At 50.8% G+C, this 22,920-nt stretch overlaps 1 protein-coding gene across 4 annotated transcripts in view; it reads right to left on the bottom strand.

Moving 5' to 3' along the window:
- Positions 1–15,917, bottom strand: part of NFATC2 (nuclear factor of activated T cells 2) — a 145,067-nt gene extending 129,150 nt beyond the window's left edge. For all 4 annotated transcript variants that reach the window (XM_077873592.1, XM_077873589.1, XM_077873591.1 and 1 more), the window contains exon 1: positions 15,769–15,917. In XM_077873592.1, coding sequence (XP_077729718.1) covers positions 15,769–15,898 — 130 coding nt within the window. In that variant the 5' untranslated portion in view covers positions 15,899–15,917. The remainder of the gene's footprint in view (positions 1–15,768) is intronic.
- Positions 15,918–22,920: the final 7,003 nt, after the last annotated feature.

Here is a 22,920-nt window from a genome sequence, read left to right on the forward strand (position 1 = left end):
GTGGCTGAGCAAACAATAGATGGACCTCATGCCCAAGGTCCATCCAGCCAGAAATGAGACTTCTTCCTAGAGGTGTGTGGCTGGCCCTTGCCTTGGGGAGCCAAGGTGGCTACATAGGTGATCCTCAACCTCCTGGGGCCCTTTCTGGAACATCCTGGAGTACATGCTGCCTGGTTTAGCTGAGCTGATCTCATGGGATCCAGATGATGCCTCTACCTAGGAGAGGGCCCAGAAATGGCTTCCCACAGCTCTTAGTGTAAAGATAACCAACCTCATCTAGGCCAACCTGGCCAAACCCTGCCTGCCACCTCCAGCCGCACCTCTCTCTACTCTCCTACATCTCTCCCTTGACTCCAACCAAACTGTTTCTGTTCTTAGAAAGCATCTACCTCCTTTCTGCCTCAGGACCTTAGCACTTGCTGTTCCCTCTGCCACAACGGCTCCTCTCCCACCATTCCCAGGTCTCTTCTTCTCTACATTACAAAAGCCACTCATTCCTTACAGCTCAAGTGACATGTGCTGGGGAAGGCGTTCTGGTCTCCTTGGCAAGATCAGAGCCCACTCATGCTTCTCCATTCTGCTCCATACCCCCGCTCCTGGCTCAAAGATATGTGCTAGTTGGGTGAATGAATTTTTTAAAAGTGAGTTCACAAAAGTATGTGAAACATTTAAACTGCTCCTCAAAGATGCTAACATCCAAACCAAAAAGTAGAAAGATACAACCTCGAGAGGGTAATTTGGTAATATCTACCAAAATTCCAACCAAACAGTATTGCCTTAGAAATTTATCCTGCAGACAAACCCTCATATACGCAAAGTGAAGTGTGCATAAGATTAGTTAATGCTCTCCTGTTTGTAACCTCAAAAGACTGGAAGCAACCTAATGTCCATCAACTGGGGATGGGTTGAATTCTGGTTTGTTCATACAATGGGATACAACACAACTAGATAAAGGGTTAGAGAAATTCTTTCTGCATTAAAACAGAATGACCACAAGATACAGTGTCAGAGGAGAAAAGCATGCACAGTATAAAAGCAGAGGATAAAACAATGTGTACACAGGTACACACACAGCTGCTGGGAAACTAAGTAATCAAGCATGGCAGAAAGGAGATTGATTCCTGTATGACCTTGAGAAAAGAAATACAATTCCCAAAAGAAACATGTTTTTATTTTAAAGGTGATGGGGCATGCTGGTGACATAACAGGATATACAGTAATGACACCCTGGTTTAAGAAGCAGGAAATTGAGACCTGGTCCTACTCTGCCACTAACGAGCGGTGTGACCTTGAGAAAGTCCTCCACTGGCTCTATGTCTCACCTTCCCATTTATAACAGGACGGCACTAAACCAGATCGGTCTCTTCGGTCACTTCTGGCTGTAAAATCCTTTGATTTTTTTCTAGTTGGGGTCTGTAAGGTCTCGCGTTCTTAGGAAGAGACAATCCCTAACAACTCGTATCTATGTGTGCAAACACACACACACAGATGCACGCACACACATGCCTTCCCGGCAGGTAACAGAGGGCACATTTTTAATCTAGCAAGAGATCAGCATCAAATCCATGTCCAACAACGTTCTGATCATCCAATGCCCCGTGAACCAGCACAACTGACCACAAAAAGTCTCTTAGCAAAAATTCCGGCCTTTATCAGATGAACGGCATCACATCTCATCAGACACACCCCCTCGGGCCTGATGGGAACCGGCACAGAAACCCGGCCATGAAAACACACATCACTCGCACTGGCTGGCAAGCAGTGCAAAACAGAAAGGCCGGTTTTGCTGAGCAAAAGCATCCGAAGCATTTACACTGGTTTTAATTAATCCAAGCAGCAGAGTTTTTCCGTTTTCTTTTTCCTCTCAAGATTCTGAAAGTTGCACAGCAAGCAGGGAATGTGACGGTAATTTATCATCATTCCATTCTCGGCCCTCTGGGTGTTTGACAGTAAATATCCCAGACGCACAGCTCATCGTGAACACATTTCTTTAAGCAACGAGGATTCTCTGCTCGCTCGCTTGCTCTCTCTCTCTCTCTCTCTCTCCCCTTATACAACTGCCCCCCTCGCAGCCAGCCCCTGGGGGCCACGGCCATGCCCACAAGGCAACTGGGCCAAGTGAGTTTCATCTCAGAACCACCAGATTTTTCAGAAGGGTTTCCAAATTTTTTCCAAAATCTCACTCCTTTTACAACTTGCGCGATCTTTGCAATATCTGTGTATCACCAGTAAATATTATTTACTTACTTAATATTTCTATTTAAATTCACTGACCTAGTACTTTAATTTTTTTTTTTATTTTAAAAGGAAACTTTATACCGCTGCCGCTAATGGAAAATCTGTGTCACCTCCGTAAATAGAAGGTAGGGTAAAAAACACAATAAAAATAAGAGTCACTAAATTCGATTCAAGACACTGTCGCCTTCCAAAGGCTCTAGTCTGAGGTCCACCCTTTTTCTGCCCTGAATGCTCTCTTTTTATTGAAGTAGAACTTATATATACCAATTTTGACTATGTAGAGTTTGATGAGTTTTGCCAAATGTTATACACCCTTGTAACCACAACCACAATAAAGATGTAGAACATTTCCACAACCCCAGTAAGCCTACCTTTTTTAAGGCTGGAGGTGGGGGTAGGGAATGGCAAGTGCTAGAAAGGAAGGTGTTAAAGACACAGTAGCACCTAACGGAGACCTAACCTTGGGCTCGTTCCAAGCAAAGTAGCGCTGCAGTAAAATGGCACTCATTACACGCAACGTACTCATCAGTGGACCTACATAAAATCATCTCATCTGTGATGAGATGTGCTGTGAGAGATACCTAGCCCACCCTCGATGCATCCATACTCAGAGAGAAGAAGAAGGTAAAAGCCACGACAGCAGATTCAGAGGTTGCTGTTCTAAGTCCTCTATGCCTCCATGTCTTTGCATATGCTGTTCCCCTTACCTAGAACTCCCTTCCAAATCTCCTAGCCTCACTCCTCCTGGCCAGCCATTATTCCTCCATCAAGATTACACTTAGGCCACCTCCTGAAGGCCCTCCTGGATTCCCTAGTCTGGATCAGGAAGCTCTTCTTCTGGGACACCTAGGAGGCTCCTCAGTTGAGCGTCTGCCTCCAGCTCAGGTCATGATCCTGGAGACCAGGGATCGAGTCCCACGTCGGGCTCCCTGCATGGAGCCTGCTTCTCCTTCTGCCTATGTCTCTGCCTCTCTCTGTCTCTCTTGAATAAATAAATAAAATCTTAAAAACAAAAAAAAAGAAGCTCTTCTTTTGTGTTCCCAGAACCTACGGAATCATGTAATAAGTCTATCAATTAAGGTCTTAGGGGCAGACAGGGATCATAAGTCAATAATGAAATTGACTGAAACATGTTAGCAACATGAAAGCAGCTAACATTTATTGAGAACCTACATGCCAGGGACTGTGGGAAGCACGTTACATGTGAACTATTCTATCCCCATAACCACCTATGAGGTAAGCCCTGTGCATCCCCCTGTCACAGATAAGGAAACTGAGACACAAGGAGGTGAATTAACCTGCCCAAGGTCCCACCGCCCGAACCCAGACAGACCTGAGAGCACCATCAAGCACCAGGCCAGGGATTTTCAACCTCAGAACCAGCAGCAATTGGGGCCTAGGCTAATTCTTTTGTGCGGGGGGGGGGGGGGGGGGTTGAGTATCACCCCTGGCCTCTACCTACTAGATGCCAGTAAAACCCCCACCCTTCTCCCAGTTGTAACAACCCAAACTGTCTCCAAGTATTGCCGAATTTCTCCTGCCAAGCAGAAGAGCCCACCCCCCAGCCCAGGCGAGAATCCCTGCTCTGTGCTATACAACCCTGGTATGCATGGCCTGCCACATACCGAGAGGCCCAAAAGGCTGCTGGAAGCATTCACTCAAGTCAGGCTCTGAACCCAAAAAGCTTCAGAGAGGAGACATCTGCTCCCTGTCGGCCCCAGCAGGTGAAGCATGGAGCAGTGTCTGGAGCAGACACTGGAAGGCCTGATTCCCAGCACTCTCCCCTTCCTCAGCTTCCCAGAGGCTCACCCCAGCATCCGGGGCCGTGCCTGGGGGGGTGCAGGTGCCTCAGGCCACTGTAGGGGACTGTGGGACAAGATTTCTGGGGGAACCGCTCTGGCCCCACATCAGCGGGGTGCCTGCACAGAGATCCGGGTCTCACCTAGCACAGAGTGAGGGGACCCCAGCTGCACCACCTCGCCCCTCGCCCGTGTGACCGGGGCACCCCCCAAGTCCTCACGGTGATGAGGTCAATGATGGTACCAACCTGAGAGTTCACCTAACCCACATGAAGCCTGAAACACGTGGACTGAGCACCCAATAAATGGGATCTCTTGGTGTGATGGTATTATTAATGGAAAGTGACTTTAGAAATGAAAATTCTCCCCTTTCTCAGCTCACACTGCTATATTTTATAACAACTTGCCAGCAGGACACACACCGGCCCCTAATGCCTCCAATAGCATTAAAAGAAAGAAGAAGGGCAAGAGGCCTGGCTGGCTCCATCAGGGGAGCATGTGACTCCTGATCCCGGGGTCCTGAGTTCAAGCCCCATATTCAGCATAGCATCTACTTAAAAGAAAAAGGGAAGAGTGTTTTATAAAAATAAGATGGATTCGTCAGCACTTTGAGAAATCTTTTTCTGCTAGCATTCAAAAAATATGTGGAATAGGCAAAGAAGGCTTCCAATACCCTTCCATTTTATGCTTTTATGCCCATCCCCTGGGCCATCTGGGAGCTGATCAACTAAATCTTACTAAGGTGTTAGTGACTCAGTAAGCTACTCGCCTTAACAAAAATGATGACAGCTAACATGTCTGTACCACTGTAGACCAAGAACCCCTGGGTACACATTTAATGTTTGTCCCACAAGAACCCTATGAGGCTGGAGATACGGTTTCCTCATTTTACCAATGGGGAAAATATGGCTCAGAGAGGGTGACGAATTTTCCCAAGGTCACACTGCTTCTAAGTGGCAGTCTGGCTCCCCCACCTCCTATCCATTACTCTAGCCTGCTGTTCATGAAAGGGGCTACATTTGGGCTGACGACACCTTAACCCCGACACTGGGACCAGGAGTACCCCAAGAATTGGAGCTGCTCTGGGGGTTCCTTCAGGAGGCAACTGACAACCAACGACACGGATTCCTTTCTTCTGAAATATTCACATTTGCCCCAGGATTGAGTCAACGATTTATTTTAACATCACACTCAGGCCACACGTTGGTCCCTGCCAGCACCTCTCCTCCTGGAGCCTCTGGCGGGCCTGTTGCTCACCCTCGGGGACACACGGCCAAGCCCGAGGCGGGCGTGCAGTGCCAACCCGCCAGCCAACAGATCGCTTTTGAAAAAAGAAAAAAAAAGAAAAAAGAAAAAAAGGAACAGCAAGAGGACATCTTCTCCGCCTAGAACTCCGGGCGGGTGGAACTTTCAGGAAGCAGAATAGAATGACCCAAATAGAAACCCGGCGAGGGAACCACCACGGGGTCTGCCGTCCGGGGGCGGGGCGGACACAGGAAGAAGCGGGGCTTTCAGGCCTGGATGGCTCGGAGGAAGGGAGCCAGGTCACGGCCAGGGGGCTGCGGGCCGCCGTCCCTGTCTGCGCGGAGGGACCCACTGCGTGATGAGCCCACGCCCCAAGGTGGTGCGAGTCACAGGCCCTGGGCTTGAGTCATCACAGTCTGTTGCCGGGGCAGCGCTCGGGATGCCACAACCTGGCACCAGGGAGCGGAGCCGGAGGGAAGGGGAGGAAGGGGAGAAGGGAGAGAAGGGAGAGAAGGGGAAGGTAACGAGCCCTGCCTCCCACCACCTGACTACTCCCCTAACCTCCCGTGTGCGGGGGGCTGCGAGGAGTCACCCACGGAGCAGGAAGGCGGAGGCATTGTGGCCGGTGGCCGGCACCACCTCCAGCCAAGCCCGTCTCTGAAAAGCGACACGTGGCCCTGGGGCAGTAAGTCCAGCGCTCGGCAAACCTTCCCCAAGGCCAGCCCGGGGACCCCCACCGGAGGCCCCCCCAGGCCCCCGCCGCGCACACACAGAACAGCAGCTGGATTCCTCATCCATGACCCATGTGTGTGAATCATGACGGAGAATCAGGTCGTCACACTCGTCCCAAGGAGATGACATAGACAGACGCAGGGCACGAAAGGTGAGAAATTCCATCCAGATAACTCAGGTCCAGAAGTGCCAGAAAGGGAAGAAAAGCAGTTTACCGTCCCGTCTCGTCCATGTGGAACCACTGGAAAAAGCCACCTTGAACGCCGTGCTCTTTGCTGACCTTGTCCCAGCGAAGACAGCTGTCTGCCTTCGCCAGACAGGACAGAAAGGAAGGCTCGGTCCCACTCCCCAGGCGGCCTGCCACGAGGCCAGGCGCCTGGGACACAAGACCCAGGATGATTTGCAAACAATCAGCCTCACAGACCGGCTGCTGGCATGTCTGTGTGCAAACCCACACGCGCCCAGAGGTGGACACGTCCTCCTTTCGGAGAGCGGCAGAGAAGCGCATGGAATCGGCGACCCGCAGGCCTCAAGGTCAGCTTTTGGATGGAGGCAGGACGGCCCAGGCATCGGCAGACTGGAGGCCTCATCTCCATCCTCAAATCGGGGTGGAAAGAGCCACCTCTTGCTGGTTTAGGCGTCCCAAGGGCCCCGGCCTGCTTTCATAGCCACCGTGTCCCAAGCTTTCACGCGTACTACTTCTCTCCCTGCAGCTCACAACCCCCCGGAAGGCAGGTGCTCTCAAGTCCCTTGTGTTACACATAGAGAAACTGAGGCATAAGGGTGCAGAGATCCTCCCAAAGTCACAAAACGATGAGGGGCAGAGCCGGGGTTCGAACTGAGACCTCATCATTTAAGTGCCATAAAACGCACAAATGTGAAACGTACGTCTCTCATGCCTTTTACACCTGTACGTATCTGGTTACCCACCGTCCAAGATACAGAACATTTCCTTTCTGCCCCAGGCTTCCCTGGGGGAGGCCCCCCAGCCAGTAACCCTCACCAGGCCTGACTTCTCCCACCAGAGACTCGGTTTCCCTGCCCTTGAACGTCGCATAAATAAAATCCTATGGGGTGGACAGGATTCGTCTTTCACTCAAGGTTCTGAGATTCACCCACGTTATGTGCAGCCACAATTTCTTTCTTATCACCACGTAGCATCCCCCGCCATATGATGACACCATAATTTATGTATCCAAGGTCGCCAGGCTGTACGACCTCTCTCTTCAAAGACAGCCATTTGAGACGGAACTGGACGTAGTGACCCGTCCCTCCACGCTCGTCAAGGGGTGCGTGACAAAGAACACAGTTCAGACAGCTTCCTCACCGAAAGGAGAAGGAAAGATCTGGTCAGAACTAACCAGAAATAGACTTCAGATAACCCTCCCTCAGACACCGCGGGCTCACCCACCTCTCCGCCGAAGGCCTGCATGAGGGGCCACGGGTGGACGCGCACTTTCCCCCCAGCTCAGCAGAGACCCCTCACCTTCCCGCCGGCACCTCGGGGCTGCACCCATGGGGTCTCACAACCCCTGGCACTGCCGACACGCTGATGGCCACCTTTCTCGTAGCCAACCTGAAATCCAAGTGGAAACTTATGCCTTGAAAACAGTGGGGCCCCTGGACTCTTGGCTAGGGACAGAGATTTAAAATTAATACCCTGATTGACTGACAGGTTCTTTATTTACACTTTCCCCCAGCAGTTTTCTTTTCGGTGCCACGCTCCCAGGGGCGGGCACACCTCATCACTGGCCCTGCCAGCCCCGGCCCTTCATGGCATTCCTCCTTTCAGAGGTGATGTCACCCACTGCGGATCTCAGACCGGCAGCCCAGCCTCTGAGGGTCACACAGGTAAACAGCCCCTTTCTGTGTGTAGTCTGCGGAGTCACTGTTACAGGCACAGCAGACCAAGGTCTTCCCCTCCTCATTTAACGTCTCCCCCCTAGTGCAGGCGTGCCCAAGCAGGTTTGTTTTGATAAGGGCCTTTATAAATCCTGAGCTTTGCAGGCGACTTTCTTCCCTTCACAAAGCTCACCCAGGCATGGCTCAATTAAAATTCACAGGGGAAGGCCTGGCTTTTAGAAATGCATCTTAACTCAAACAGGCCCCGTGGAGAAAATGTGCTTTGCCCGAAACTCAGATGAGGAGGTGGGGAGGGTCCCAGATGCCAACTCAGGAAAAGCCATCTTCTGGCTCTGCTTGTACCTTAGTGGGCCTTTGGCTATATATCCCCTCCCCCACACCAAGAGGGGGAGGGGGAGGCATTAAAAATCCGAGGCATGGGGCTTTCCATCTCAATGCTAGTTTATAAGAAATGCAAAGGACAGAGGAACATGTTCGAAGACACCCCAGGAACGCCCCTGGCCAAATCCAGTACGTGGAGAATGGAGCCGGAAAAGTGGCCTTGTGTCTTCGGCAAAGAAGTAGCAAGAAAACAGATGGATGGGGACTTCTGCAGAATCAAAGAGACACAGTGGTCACATCAACCAAATACAACGTGAAGATCTTCTCTGGATCTTGAGTCCAACAAATTAACTGTAAAAAGATACCTGTGTGACAAACAGGAAACTGGCAACTAGACATGTGAAATTAAGTAATTATTGTTCTGCTTTAGGTTTGATAATAAGCATTTGATTTTTCTCCAGTCCTTATCTTTGAGAGCTCCGGGCTACTCTAGTTTATTAACAAAATAGTAGGTCATCCGGAATTTGATTCAAAATGACTGTGGGTGGGAGTGTTAGAGAACAAGTCGGGGGAGGGATGAAAGATTGGCCTCATGCTGGTAACTGAAGCTGGGTGATGGGAACGTGAATGTTAATTATATCATTTCTCTATGTTTCCATTTTCCGGGAAAAGTTCGTAATAAAAATTCAGGAAAAAGTGAAAGGCAGTTAGTTGTTCTTGCTTTGGGGAAGCCCATATCGGGCGCTGCTCCAGGCAAGGAAGCAGACAGCCCCTGACCCATCCCAGGAAGAGCCCCAGGGTAGAGCGTTGCCTTCTTCCCTGAGCTCAGTTTGAACAATCAGCAGAAAAAACAAACCTCACACCAGCCGAGGGAAGCCAAGTTTGGCTGGAGCTCTGCGGAGTGTGTGGCTACTTCCTGTGCTGGGGAGGAAAGAAGGAGGAAGTCCCTTCGTGGGGGGAAGCCACAAGGCATCCATCACACTGCACTTTCCAGGGCTGCTCCTTCCTGGCCCTGGCTCAAAGGTCCCATGGGGCCAGAGCAGGCTACCTGGGGAAGCCCTGCCTCCCCAGGAGAGGCAGCCACAGGGGAACCTCCACGCCCCAGAGTCTAGACATTGGAGAAAGTTTTTGCAGCCAGCCCTGTTCTGGACCCTGTTCTGGAACCTGTTCAAGGAGCCAGATGAGGTTTCGGGGTCTACACAGTAAGTGCATTAAGGTAGACAGCACCCACTCAAGCCAGGGAGCCAGGGGCTCCTCTCTAAGAACCAGAATCTGCTTTATTCCTGGCCTGTCTTCTTTTAAAGCTCAGAATTCATCCAAGGTAAAGGCTCACTCTTCCAAGGAGCCAATGCTCTCAGGAAGTCAGGAGAGCTGGAGGCTATCCCGGAGCCCATCACCACGGCCACCCAATCTCTGCACAGGCCTACCACACACGGCTTCGAGCACACTGCCTCCAGGTAGCCTCACCTCCACTCCAGCAGGTGAGCTCAACCCTGCTGCACAGGTGAGAAAACACAAGCCCAAAGAAGCAAAATCCTGTGCCCTTAAGGCATACGGCTAATAAGGAATTATTATGCAACTTTTCATCCATTCATTTGGCGATTACTTATTGTGTGCTTGCTAATGCTGACTTTTGCTTGGCCAAGGTCAAGCAGGTAGGAGGCATCTAAACCAGAATTTCAAGCCAGGGTTTTCTGATTTCAGACCTGGTGCTCTGACCCGCTGAGCCACTGGAGCTGGGGGATCATGTGCGCCCGGAGGAATGTATAACCATCCACTGGGATGCAGAAAGAAATAGAAAAACAGCTCAAGTCCCACTGATTTCCTGTCCTTTATCATTTTTATTTTTGCTGTAGGAGCATAACCCCCTTAGGACAGCAGCAAACATAAAGTTGATGATTCTAGAAATATCAAATATGAGGGGTGAACACAGCCCAGGCTCCAGGACATGGGACCCCTCAAAGCTGGAGTTTGTGACACTGGCTGAGTTGCAGTGCTGACAGCAGGGACTCAGGACCCCAACTACCTGGGCTCAAGGCCTGCCCTGCCATTTGCCGCTGCACGACTCAGCGAAGGTAACGGACCCCCAAAGAGTCTGACTTCACTTGGCCCAAGTGCAGCCAAAAGATTCTAATGTGCAGCCAGGACTGAGGACCACTGGCCACAATACTGCATTTTTCATATATATTCAGCTACCCCCCCGCCCCCCACCAACCTTACAGGATTAGGACACCTCTGGAACCAACCCAAATAACACTGCCCTAAGGTTTTAAGAACCTCGCTTCCAATCATCTCCAGAACAGAGGGCCTTTAATCTGGAAGCGTGGATGACATCTGTTCAGTAGTAAAGAATGATTAGGGCAACTTTCTCCCCATTTCCTTTGCCTCCCTGACAAGGCCACCGCTCAACCCTAGCCCTCATTTCACCTTTCCGGCTGCACCTGGAGACGCTATTTGTACAAACCAGGCTTAATAAGACCTGTCCTTAACTCGACACAGACGGCAACGTCTCTGAATGTCACATGTGTTTAGCGAACCTGCTGGCTTAGGGTAGAACTCTATTTTTAGCAAGCACCAAAAAAAAACCCCATGATACCATATCCCAGCACCTCACTTGTCCCTCTTTGTTTACCAGGCTGTGTCCCACAGTGGCCCGGGGGCCAGGCAAGGGTAGGACCACATCTAATTGTCTCTACACTCCCACAGGGCCTGGCACAAAACCAGCATTCGGTGTATGTTTGCTGAAAGAATGAGGTTTTAATTGTCCCCCGTGAATGGGTTGAGAGCAGGTGTTCCTAAGTGGAAGTGCAGGTGACAAGAGGGGATGGGCTCCAGCAGGGTCTGTGACTCTACCTGAAAATGGTATAAAAGGCACACAGAGGGCAGAAGGGGATGTGTTGGGGAGATGGGGCGTGCGAGAGTTATGCACATGTGCAGTGCACACATGCTCCTATACTGTGTGTGCATATGGGGTCTGTGGCTTTCAGTGGCTGTGACCCAAAAAGCTTAAGGACCACCAGAATTGACTCTACAAGCAAATGACCAGGAGTCTGAAAGGTCAATGCTGGTGCCATTTGCATTAGCTTACCAGGAACTGAAGGGAGGGATACACCAGACCCATTGAGGTCTACCAGAAATGATCACTCCCAATGGGTCAGTCCTGACAGTCCAGAGGAGATGTGGCACTTCTGGAGGTGACCAGAATTCCCAGTATCCATCCATCTCACCCAGTGTTTTATACATTGGGAGAAGTAATAATTCATTTCATTGAATTCACAAGCACCCACAAAGGAATTAAAGTTCTAACTTTTCCACTGACAACCGACACACCTCTCTCCTCTCCACGATGAGCAGTAGCACTGGTCGGGACTTCCAGCTCCGTCCCCGTTCTTTCTGTTACTTTTTTCAACTGAGGGAGACAGCTAAGTATAGTAAGAGTCTACTTTTCATGCCTCTAAGCAAATAAATTTGAAAACCGAGGTAAATAAAATAGATGATTTCTTAGAAAGATATGGCTTACCAAGATTGACTCTAGTAGACACAAAGTGCAAGCAGGCCAATTCCCATAGACACAATAGAGAAAACAATCAGAGAACCACCCCATAAAAAGGCACCAGGTCTGGATGGCTTCACAGGGAAATTCTATCACAGCTTTAGGAATGGGATAGTCCCAACAATACATACATTGTTCCTGAGCACAGAAAAGGAAAGAAATCCAAACTTAATAGCATACCAAAAAGGACATCACAAATACCACTCGTGAATACTGCTGACAGGAATCTTAAATATTATCAGACACCAGCCCCACCACCTTAAGCGACCAAGTGGGGTTTAAACCAGGAGTTTCTCAATATTCGGAAGTCCATTAGTATAAATCAGCATATAAAGAGATCTAAGAAGAGTAAAATCATTTTTCCATAGATCCTAAGGAGTCTATGACATAATACAACTCTCATCAAAGCTCTCAAGAAAACAGTCATGAGTAGGTACTTCCTTGACATAATAAAATACATCCACTTCAATCCTAAAGCAGACACAGGAGGTATTCCTGCCAGGGTCAGAAACAAGGCAAGGGTGCCTACTATGTCCACTATTACACAGCAGGCTGCTGGAGGTATTATTAGTCAACACCATTGGACAAGAGGAAACCACAGAAGCACCATTAAAGGCTCTAGCTCAGTGAGGGCAGGGGCTGGGTCTCATTCCCTATTGTATCCCCAGGATCTAATACAATAGATTCTCAATAGTTAGCTGGATGAGTAAATGAATAATGGCTCATATTAACTGGCTATTAACAAAGCCAAGGGTTTAATAAAATGCTGGCAACAAATCACACTCTGTATTGATTTAAATAGATAAGAGGTGCCTGGGTGGCTCAGTCGGTCGAGCGACTCTTGATTTTGGATCAGATCATCTCAGGGTGGTGAGATCGAGGCCTGTGTTGGGCTCTGCACTGGGCATGGAGCCTGCTTAAAATGTTCGCTCTCCCTCCACCCACCCCTTTCTCTCTCTCTCTCTCTCTCTCTCTCAAATAAATAAATAAATCTTAGATAAATAAATAGGTCAAGCCATTCAACAACAACCGTGTAAGATAAGTACTATTATTTCAGCCATTTGACAGCTAAGCAAACCAAGGTCCAGAGAGGTTAAATGACTCATCCAAGATCACTCTGCTGGTAAATGTTTTAAACTCCAGTCTTGCCATGGCTGCCAGGCCCCTTACACACTGCTTTACATCTCTCTCCTCAGATAAGGGAATAGTGAACCCTCACACAGTAGTTAAGAATGTAGGCTCTGGAGCAAGACAGCCAGGTTCAGGTTTCAACTCTGCCATTTAACCGGCTCCACTTTCCTGGGAAACTTTCTTCACCATTCCATGCCTCACTGGCTCCTCTGTAAAATGAGGTGACCATAGTGCCCACCTGCTAGGGTTGGAGGGTTATGGCATGACTTAAGAAGCATCTGCTACAACGCTATACTTCCATAAAATGAGCATCCAACTTCCCCCAAATTTCTAAGGACCATCACCAAGTTCTGACAATTGTCCGACCCATTAGGGGGCCCTTTCCTTCCTTGACTTTTGCCAAGCTCACGCACAGAGTTAAGGGCAGCCCTCACATGCACCACCAAAACACTGTCACCTGGGACAGAGCCCAATAGCAACCCAAAGACTAGTGCCAGTCCTTGGGGAGCTCCACCATGCAGAAGCAGAGGTGACCCCACTAACATCTGGGTAAGGCAGGGCCAGACCACATCTGGAAGAGCTCGTTTAACCTCCCCAGGCTCACAACACCCCTTCTCATCCTCAGCCACAATGTTTCTGTGCTGCTTACTTCCCAGCAAGGACTCATCATTTATAGATTCCACAACAAACTCCCCCACTCCATAAGGGGGACGGAGGGCCTGCACATAGGAACTTCTTTCCAAAGAGCCCAGTTTGGAAGGGAGGAATCTGACAAGCACTTCCTTGGCCAAGTGGATCAAGGTCCATATCAACATTGATCAAGTTGATAATAGGTACCCTTGATAAGATGTGATGGGCATTGTCACTTCAGCTGCACGCTCTTCATCCCCAGAACCTATAGCCCCAGTCTTTCCATGAGGGAAATGTCAGAAAGACCCTAACCGAGGCCCATTCTACAGTATACCTAGCCAGTGCTCCTCAAAACTGGCAAGCTCATAAAATACAAAGACGGCATGGACTCTAGTTCATAATAATGCATCAATACTGGTTCCTGAATGATAGTAAGTATACCCATACTAATATAATGTAATGTTAATAAAATAGGGACCTGGGTGCTCAGTATATGGCAACTCCCTATGCTGTCTTTACAACTTTTCTGTGAACCTAAAACTGTTCCAAAAAAATAAGGTTTTGTTTTTTTTTTAAATGATTCCGGGGCTTTCACTGTGGCCATTTAGACACCCATCTGGCGGCCACCAAGCACCACTTGCCAAGAAAAACTATAAAAAGCACCTCCCATCAGATTTGGCTTGGAAAGTATTTCCCCGGAAAGCTCCCCTGTGCAAAAAAAAAAAAAAAAAAAAGAAAGAAAGAAAAGAAAAAAGTTAGCTGATTGTGAATCTGGGAGGGGTGTCAGTATTAGTTCTCTGTAAAACATGACTTTAATCTTAACAAACAAAGACCACGGATGGTAAAGGATCCTTAAAGGGATCGTTTGCAGATTCTTAATTGTATCTTTTCAAAGCGAAGGATGGCCTCCAGATTGCAACTTGAGAAGACTGGTCTCTTAGGCTGGCTAATCATTTCCATCTCCAGCCAAAATACAGAATAATTTACTAATTCCCATCTTCACTTGGCAACCAAGCCAAAGCAAGCCCCTCACCTAACCGGCCTGTGAAGATGGCCAGGGAAGGAAAGTTAAAACTTCTCATTCACCTGCCATACACAGCATCTCTGGGAAGTACCAAACCCCCAAATATCTGTGTAAAGGCCTCCTACACAAACCAGCCGGCACAACCCCTTCCTGCGTTCCGGATGCGGCCAAGCCCGAGTGCATCTGGAAGTTACCAACAGGCCTGCCCCTGAGGCTTCAACAAGCATTGGCTGGGCTGGGCTGTCAAAATCAGGAAGCCTGGTCGGGGTTTTTTTTGTTGTTGTTGTTTTTTCCAAGACAACCTGCTAACCAGAAAAATACAGTGAAGTTGGGCATGCGACCTCCTCCTCCTCCTTCTGACAAATGCTCCTGTTAACCACGTGAAGTGATGGCCCGGCCTGGGGAAGTCCCCAGCCACCCAGGGCACCTGAAGGCAGACACTGACAGGTCGTTGGGGCAGAGATGGGCTGCTTCTTCCTGAATCCACAGGCCAGCCTCCCCCTCTGCCCCCCCAAAACCCCACATTCCACTACGACCATGAGGTAGGGGGTCACATAACAAAGCTCAGACTGATCCATTTGGGGTGATTCACAAAGGCAGCAGCAGAACCCAGGGAAGAAATGGGCTGGCTTCCTAACAGCGAGGTCAAACCACGCTCTGGCATCAGACACAGACAAACAACCTCTTCACGAGTTTCGCCACCGCGTGTGCGACAAACCCAGCTCACAGGCGGTGCTGTCTGGAGAGAGGAGGCTCAGTGCCACGGGCCCTGACACTTGGGCTCCGTGGTAACCTTTGGGCCCCTCCGTTCCCTCCCTACCACCAGCTTTGGCCTCCTCACCTCCTCCCTCCAGAGGCAAATCTAGCCCTTCCTTTCCCCCTCGGAGCACCCTGCGGCCGGGCAGAGCCAGCTGAGGCCCCAGCTGAGGCCGGGGCCACCTTTTGCTCTGCTCCCAGTGACCCTCGGGGAGAAGTCACCAGTAACTGGGGCTGACGCCCTACCGGGCAAGAGAGGGCTTACCGCCCCCTAAGGGTGGCAGCAGTCCCAGACGCCTCATGCCCTCCCTCTCACCTGCGGAGACGCGCCCCTCCCGCCCTCACCAGCCCCCCACCCCGGGAAGTGAGACCTCGGGAGCAAGGAGGCGCCCGGTGCCCACTCGGCAGGCCCAAGCCCCCGCCCCGGCTCCGGGGGCGGCAGCGGGGGGGCCCGGCCGGGAGGAGCCTCCACCGACCTTCGATGGGGTTCAAATACTCATAGTCGAAGAGGATGGAGAAGTCGAACTCGTCTTGGGGGCTGCCCCCGGGCTCGTGACCTGGGGCGCCCCCGCCGTCGGGGTCCGGCTGCCGCTCCGGGGCGTCCATGCTCGCGGGGCGGCGGGAGGGCGGCGGGGCCGGGGCCGGGGGCGAGCGCGGGAGCGGCCTGCTGGGCCCGGGCGGGGGCGGCGGGGGCGGCGGGGCCTGTCCTCGCGGGGGCGGCGCGGGCGCAGCGGGTCCTGGACGCGCCCGGAGCTGAGCGGCGGCGGCGGCGGCGGCGGCGGGCTTCCTGCTCCGGAGGCACCTGCTGCAGCCCGTCGCGGGGAGGCGGGGCCGGGCCGGCCGGGCCGGCGGGGCGGGGCGGGGCCGCGACCGGGGCGCGGGGAGGGCGGGGGCGGGGGGGAGGCGCCCGGGAGGAAGGAGGCCGCCCCCCCCCACCCCGGGAGCACGCGCCCCGGGTCCCCTCCGCCGGGCGCTCCGGGGCGGCGGGGGAGGCTGCGGGCCTGCGGGCCTGGGACCCAGACGGGGGGGGGGGGGGGGGGGGGGGGCGGGGGGGGTAGTATTTGCCCTTCGTCATCAGCTGATCCCCTTCCTTTCCCTCTTCTCTTCTCTACGGGGAGGTGAGCAAGGGGGGGCACCCACTCCCTTCCCCTGCACGCTGTGTCTCCGGGTGTCTCTGCGTGCCCACAGCTGTGGCATGATCTTTTTTTCACCTGCAGTTGGGTCACCTGTATACCCCCTGAAAGCAGTTTCCCCAGTTTCCCAGGACCTGGGGGTGGGAGGCTGGGGGGGGAAGAATCCTAGGTACTCTAGAGCACGAGCCCCTACCTTACATCTGGACCCCTCCGGCCGACCTAGCTCGGCCAACCTAGCTCGTGCCTGGCGCCAGGGCCCCAGCATGAACCTGACACCGATGCCCCTCCCGGGAAGCTCAGGTTGGGGCTAGGGGCAGGCGTGGAGGTGATGAACAAGAGAAGAAAGGTCATCTTGGAACAGTGTCGGGAGGGAACCACCAGGGGTCTGGGCAAGGACTGGCTGGGGAGGCTTTATTCTCTGCGGTGGTCAGTCACCGCCTCTCCGGGAGGGTGGTGACAGATGGATGAACCTAACTGATCTGGGGGAAAAGAGTTCTGGCAGTGGGGGAACCACAGGGAAGCTAAAGCCAGAAGGGGTTCAGTGTGTTGGAGAGGTTGGCTGGTAACAAGTCCACCTGGACACTTGTTAAATACACAGACCCCCAGGCCTCTCCCTGGAGGTTCTGATTCCGTAAGTCTGGAGCAGAGGCTCAGTGATGTGATTTTTTTTAAGTGCCCAAGTTGAATGCTGTGAACAGGTACATTTGAGGAACACTGTGTAAGAACCCAGTACCACCACCACCACCCCATAAAACACGTCCAGGGGTCTTGGACCAAGTTAGCTGAAGTCAGAAGAAAGACTCCCAGAGGCAGTAAAGGAGATGAGAACAGAGGTCTTCAACCCTAACAACATGTCAGAATCACCTGGAACACTTTTTAAATGCCTGTGCCTAGGCTTCAATCCAACCCCCAGGGAACCAGAACATTCAAGGGTTTTTTTGTTGTTTTTTGTTTTGTTTTGTTTTGTTTTGTTTTTAATGACCTCAGATGAATCTAAAGTGTATGCAGTGTTGAGAATCTCTGGATCAGAAGATTAGGTGGGAAAGTTCCTAGGATTCCCAGAAAACCACAACTTGACCTCACGTGGAAGTGACTCAAATCCTTCTCCACGTGCTAGGAAGAACAGTGAATGTGCATCCTTCAGGTGGAGCCATCTCTGCTCCATTAGAGGACTGGTGCAAAGCTAGGGATCATCGTTCATTCCAGATATTTGCTGAGCACCTCCAGGTACCTGACACTGCTACAGATCTTGGAGATGCAGCCATCAATAGGACAGCGTCTCTACCCTTATCATGCTTATATCCTGGAAGCAAAGAGACACAGCAATGGATAGGGTTTTCCAAATTGTACTTAGACCAGTGGTTCTTAACCCCAGCTATGCTTTAGAATCACCTGGAGAGCTGTTTAAAAATTCAATGGCTGGGCCCCACCAAAGACCAGTTATAATCAGAATGTTTGAACAAAGGGCCTGGGCATCAGGATTTTGTAAAATCTCCCTAGATGCTTCCAATGGGTGGCCAGGGATGGGAAACATTAATTTAGACTCTCACTTCATTTCAAGGGACCCAGCCTGGCTCAGGACTCGCCAACTTTCAGAGTCTTAGGAAGTACTTTCTGGTTGTCAGAGCAGAAAACTATCCTCTTCTTTGATTCCTAACCATGAGCACAGTGACACTGGGTGTAACCAACCAACATCTTAGGGTAGCTTAAAATGTAGATGGAGGAGGGGGGAGTGATGATGACCCAGACTGTGACATTTAGAGCTGAGCATCTAGAAGAAGACGAGTGTTCTTGGGTCCTTATGACAGGACTCAAAGTCGAGACCCTGAAATGTGGTCAGAGATAAATAAAGGAACCAGCTTGCCCTTATGCTGTAGAAAAAGGAAGGGCTGGTGTCACCCTCACAGGTCATCTCCCACCCATAATGATTAAATGCCTCTAATCTAGGGATACCTGTTGATTTTGCCTACCTGGATTCATTCCCTGCTTCTGATCAAAACATCCCAGCGTGTTCCTTTGGGAATCTACTCTTGACACAATTTTGGCAAAACTATCAACCCAGTTGTCCCACCCTTCCCTGGCAAAGAAGTGGGTGAATGACCCACACTTGACTAGAGAATTTTATCTCTTCTAGCCTATGAGACCTACTAAGGCAGTGGTCATGACTACCTCATTCATACACAGCTTTGTGCCCAGCAATGTGTGGATGGATAGATGGATGAATGGATGAGTGGGTGTTTGCATGAATGCATGGATGGATGGGAGAGTGTATGTTTGGATTAATCAATGGATGCATACATAGAATAGTTCAGTTGATCAATCGATGGAAGAGTAGATGTTTGGATAATAGTAGATGGATCGATCAATGGCTCAGTGGAGAAGTGGATGTTTGGATGGAGGAATGGATGGGAGGGTCGGAAAAAGAGAGTTTAACTGTCCTGTATGTATAAGTACCTTAGTTTTTTTTAAGGGTCCTCCTCCCTGAGGCTTACACTGGCCACCCAATTGTTAAGGCAAGAACCTCAATCATTACCCAAACAACATCCTCTTGAGATACCCAATAAGATGAGATAATGAAGGGAAAGCCCTTAACAACTGACAAAGGACAGCAAACACTTCAGGCTTACGAAGAGTGGCTCAGGACATTCTAAATTAAGACTCTAACTGCTTTGAGGCGCCTGGGTGGCTCAGTTCATTGAGCATCTGACTCTCAATTTTTGCTCAGGTCATGATCCCAGGGTCCTGGGAATGAGCCCCGTGTTAGGCTCCCCATTCAGCAGGAAGTCTGCTTGTCCCTCTCCCTCTGCCCCACCCCATGCTCACAAGCTCTTTCTCTCTCTCTCTCCCCCTAAAATAAATAAATTCTAAAAAAAAAAAAAAAAAAAATTTTTTAATTAAAAAAAAAAACTCTAAGTACTTTAGCTGTTCCTCTGAACAGTGGATGTATTTTGTTTAAGGCTTCTAAGGTTTGGAATCTGCACCCAAACAATCAGAGTTCTCTAAAGGGAATAGGTTCAGACTAGATCCTGACCCAAAACAGTTTCTGCTGGAGCAGTGAGAAGTGAGAGGCTTTTCTTCTTGGAGGGCCACCTAGAAGGTGGGGGTTTGGGTTGAGGAGAAGACACATTTGCAATTCCAAAATAAATAATTTGTGCTCTTAGGAGCAAGGACTAGGAGCAGAATGTATGACCTTTGTGCATTCAGTGGCCATCTGGGGGAGGGAGGGGTGGGCAGGCGGATGGAGGCCCTGACAGGGTAGCTCTGTCAACCTTCTTTCTGCCCCGTGGCTGACCTCCTTGAAGAGGCCCTGGCGTCTTCATTTTTTCTCCAGCCTTGACAACAAAAGTGCAAGGGGAAGCCAGCGAAGCCCCTGAGAGCCTGAAACTTATAGCATGCATTGATATTGCCTGGCCCTGCTCCAGGAATTCAGCTCACTTCAACAAGCATTTACCCGAATGTATACTTGCCGACTGAGGTAAGCACCGTGAAGAAAAGAAGAAGGTGCTACAGAGCTCATATCAAAGAAACCTGATATAGATAGGAGTTCAGGGAAGGCTTCCCTAGGAGGTGAGGTTTTAGCAGAGACCAAAGAGTTGCCAAGAAGTTGCCGAGGAAATACTGAGGGGAAGAACTAACAGCCAGATGAGGAAAGTATGTGCAAAGGCCCTGAGGCAGGAGGAAGTATGAAGTGTTGGCGGGACCGAAGGAAGACTGGAGGGGCAGGTGCTCACGGACCTGAAGAAGGTGTAAGGTAAGGCTGGGAGGTAAGTGGGGACCATGGGGAGAATTCAGGACCTAAGAGCAATGATGACAACCGAACCGTATCAGGAAGTGTGCGACAAGATCATATCCGAGTTTCTAAACAATTGTGTCCTGTGTGGAGAGGAAACTGCAGGCTATAAAGGCTGAAGTGGGAAGAATGTTTAGGAATCACCTGTAGCCGCGTGGGCGAGGGGTACTAGGAACAGGGACTTCAGTGACTGCATTGAAAACAGCAGCAGCGCACAAAAGACACGAGTGTGTACCCTTGTCCTTGACCCACCCTTGACATCTCTTTTCCTCTTCTAGGCTTCCCCTTAAAATGCAGCACAATTTGATTCCACCCGAATGCGAGTATCAGAGGAGCACTGGCCCCCGGGGCCTTGCATCCTGACGCCCATTCAGGTGGGCCCTGCAGGGACCCACTATGCACAGCTCTGCCCTTCTTTCCACCTTCTGGAGGAAGCAGCCCGGACCTCTCCCCTTACATCTGGGGGCAGGTGTCCAGCTGCCAAGCCGACAGCTGGGTGTCCAACGGGCATCCCCAAGTCTCCCAACCAAGCCCTGCGACCCTCTGCACCCTCTCCGCTCCCGCTCACATACCACCTGCCCCGACCCGCCACCGTCCGTCCAGTTCTCTGCCCACATCCGAGGAGTAGTCCGTGATCCCTCTCATTTTCTCACACCCACAGGCAACCCAGCAGCAAATGTAGGCATCTCTATCCTCAACGTGTAACCTAGACCCAACCGTCTCTCACTGACTTCACGACTCTTCGTCCCGCCCCAACCACCCACTTCCCCAGAAGACTGCAGGTGCCTCCTCCCCGGCCTTGCTACTTCCACTTTTGCACAGAGCAGCCCCGGGCATCCTTTCAACATACAGACTCGTGAGTCCTCCTGTGGCTTCCCATTAAGTCTAGAATTAAATACAAACCCTGCAAGACCCTGGATGAGCTGCCCCCCTGCACCCCTCCCTTTGACTATCATCTCTCGCCATCCTCCCCTTCTCTCACTCCTTCCTGCCACCCCGCTCATCGCCCTGTTCTTTGAGAATGCCACGCACAGCCTCACCTCCGGGCCTCCGCACCTCCTGCTCCTGTTGCTATTTGCCCGGCCACCCCCTCACTTTGTTCACGCCCCAGCTCAACTGTCACCTCCTCACAGTGACCTCCCATGACCACCCCCTGGTCTGCTCTGTGGGTGCACCCAACTTTTCATCCCCCCCGGCCTTCACCTCCACAGTGTGTTGTACTCCTCTGTGTGTCTGTTCATCCGTCGACTGCTTGTTCTCACTTGAATGCAAGCCCCACAGGGGCAAGGATGTGTGTCTGCTTTGTTCACTGGCATATCTGGGGTTGTCAGATTTAGCAGATGAAAAATACAGGACTTAGGCGTCTGTTAAATTTGGCGTTTAGACGAACAACAAATATTTTTAGTCTAAGTATGTTCCGTATATTATATGGGACACATTTAAGCTAAAAATGATTCATTGTTTGAGATTCAAAGTTACCTGGGCACCCTGTATTTCTGTCTGGCGACTCTGGCTGTATCCCCGGGTCCTAGAATAGTACCCAGCACGTGGCAGCTAGTCAGTGAGAGGCAGCTAAAGGAATGAGGGAAGGAAGGGTGCCCAGCAGAGCTTCCCCCCACCCTGACCCGAGAGACCAATCCACCCTGAGCCTGTACCAGGAGGAGCCCCTGGGCCCCCACTTTCCTCAGTTTAACGAGACTCATTGGGGATATCCTAAAATCTGATGTTTTGCACAACTGGGGGCCCAGCCTCCAGCGTGGTTATAATACCTGTAATCAATTTTATATAAAAACATTTCATCTGACTCAGTGGCTTCAGGGAACTTCTGCCTATACATGTTTTTATTTTAAAAATAAGAGAGAGAAAAAGGAAGAAAGAAGAAAAAAATACTTCTAGACTATATGTCCTGTTATAGAAAATACGTGCTTGGGTTATTGTAATAAGACTGGTACGTTTGAATCCCATCACCACTGCCCCTACCGCTGACCTCCCTGAAGGTCAATGGCACCCACAGGCCTGAAAATATAGATGTTTGGCCAAGGTTGGGGTGACCTTGTGGTCCAGTATGGAACGTCCCAGAGCGGGAGGCCCAGGACCCAATCCAAGTTTTTCCCCTAAATCACCCTGCAACCTTTAAGCAAGTCACCTGGCCTTCCTGTGCCTCAGTTTCTCCATCTGTAATATGGGGGGGGGATGAATTGGATCATCCCTGAGCCCCTATTCTGGCTCTAAAATTCAAGGGTTCTTTGACGCTCACCCGATTGGCATCCAGGGTCATCTTCATGGGTGTGTGACCTGCACAGGCACACAGGTCCCTGTGCTCGGAAGGACCCCATGCTTGGTTCAATGCTCTGGTGTCCTAAGATTCTTTTTTTTTTTTTTTAAGATTTTATTTATTTATTCATGAGAGAGACAGAGAGAGAGAGAGGCAGAGACACAGGCAGAGAGAGAAGCAGGCTCCACACAGGGAGCCTGATGTGGGACTCAATCCCGGGACTCCAGGATCACACCCTAAGCATGAAGGCAGACGCTTAACCGCTGAGCCACCCAGGCATCCCTGTCTTAAGATTCTTAATTTTTTAACATGGGGCTGCATGCACACTTTCACTTTGTCCCGAGGCCTACAAGTGACCTAGTGAGGCATGATGGAAGGACACAACGCATAAGTCACAAATTCTCATCACCAACTTCACATTTTGACAACA

This window comes from Canis aureus, chromosome 26, assembly GCF_053574225.1.
Source record: "Canis aureus isolate CA01 chromosome 26, VMU_Caureus_v.1.0, whole genome shotgun sequence".
NCBI lineage: Eukaryota > Metazoa > Chordata > Mammalia > Carnivora > Canidae > Canis > Canis aureus.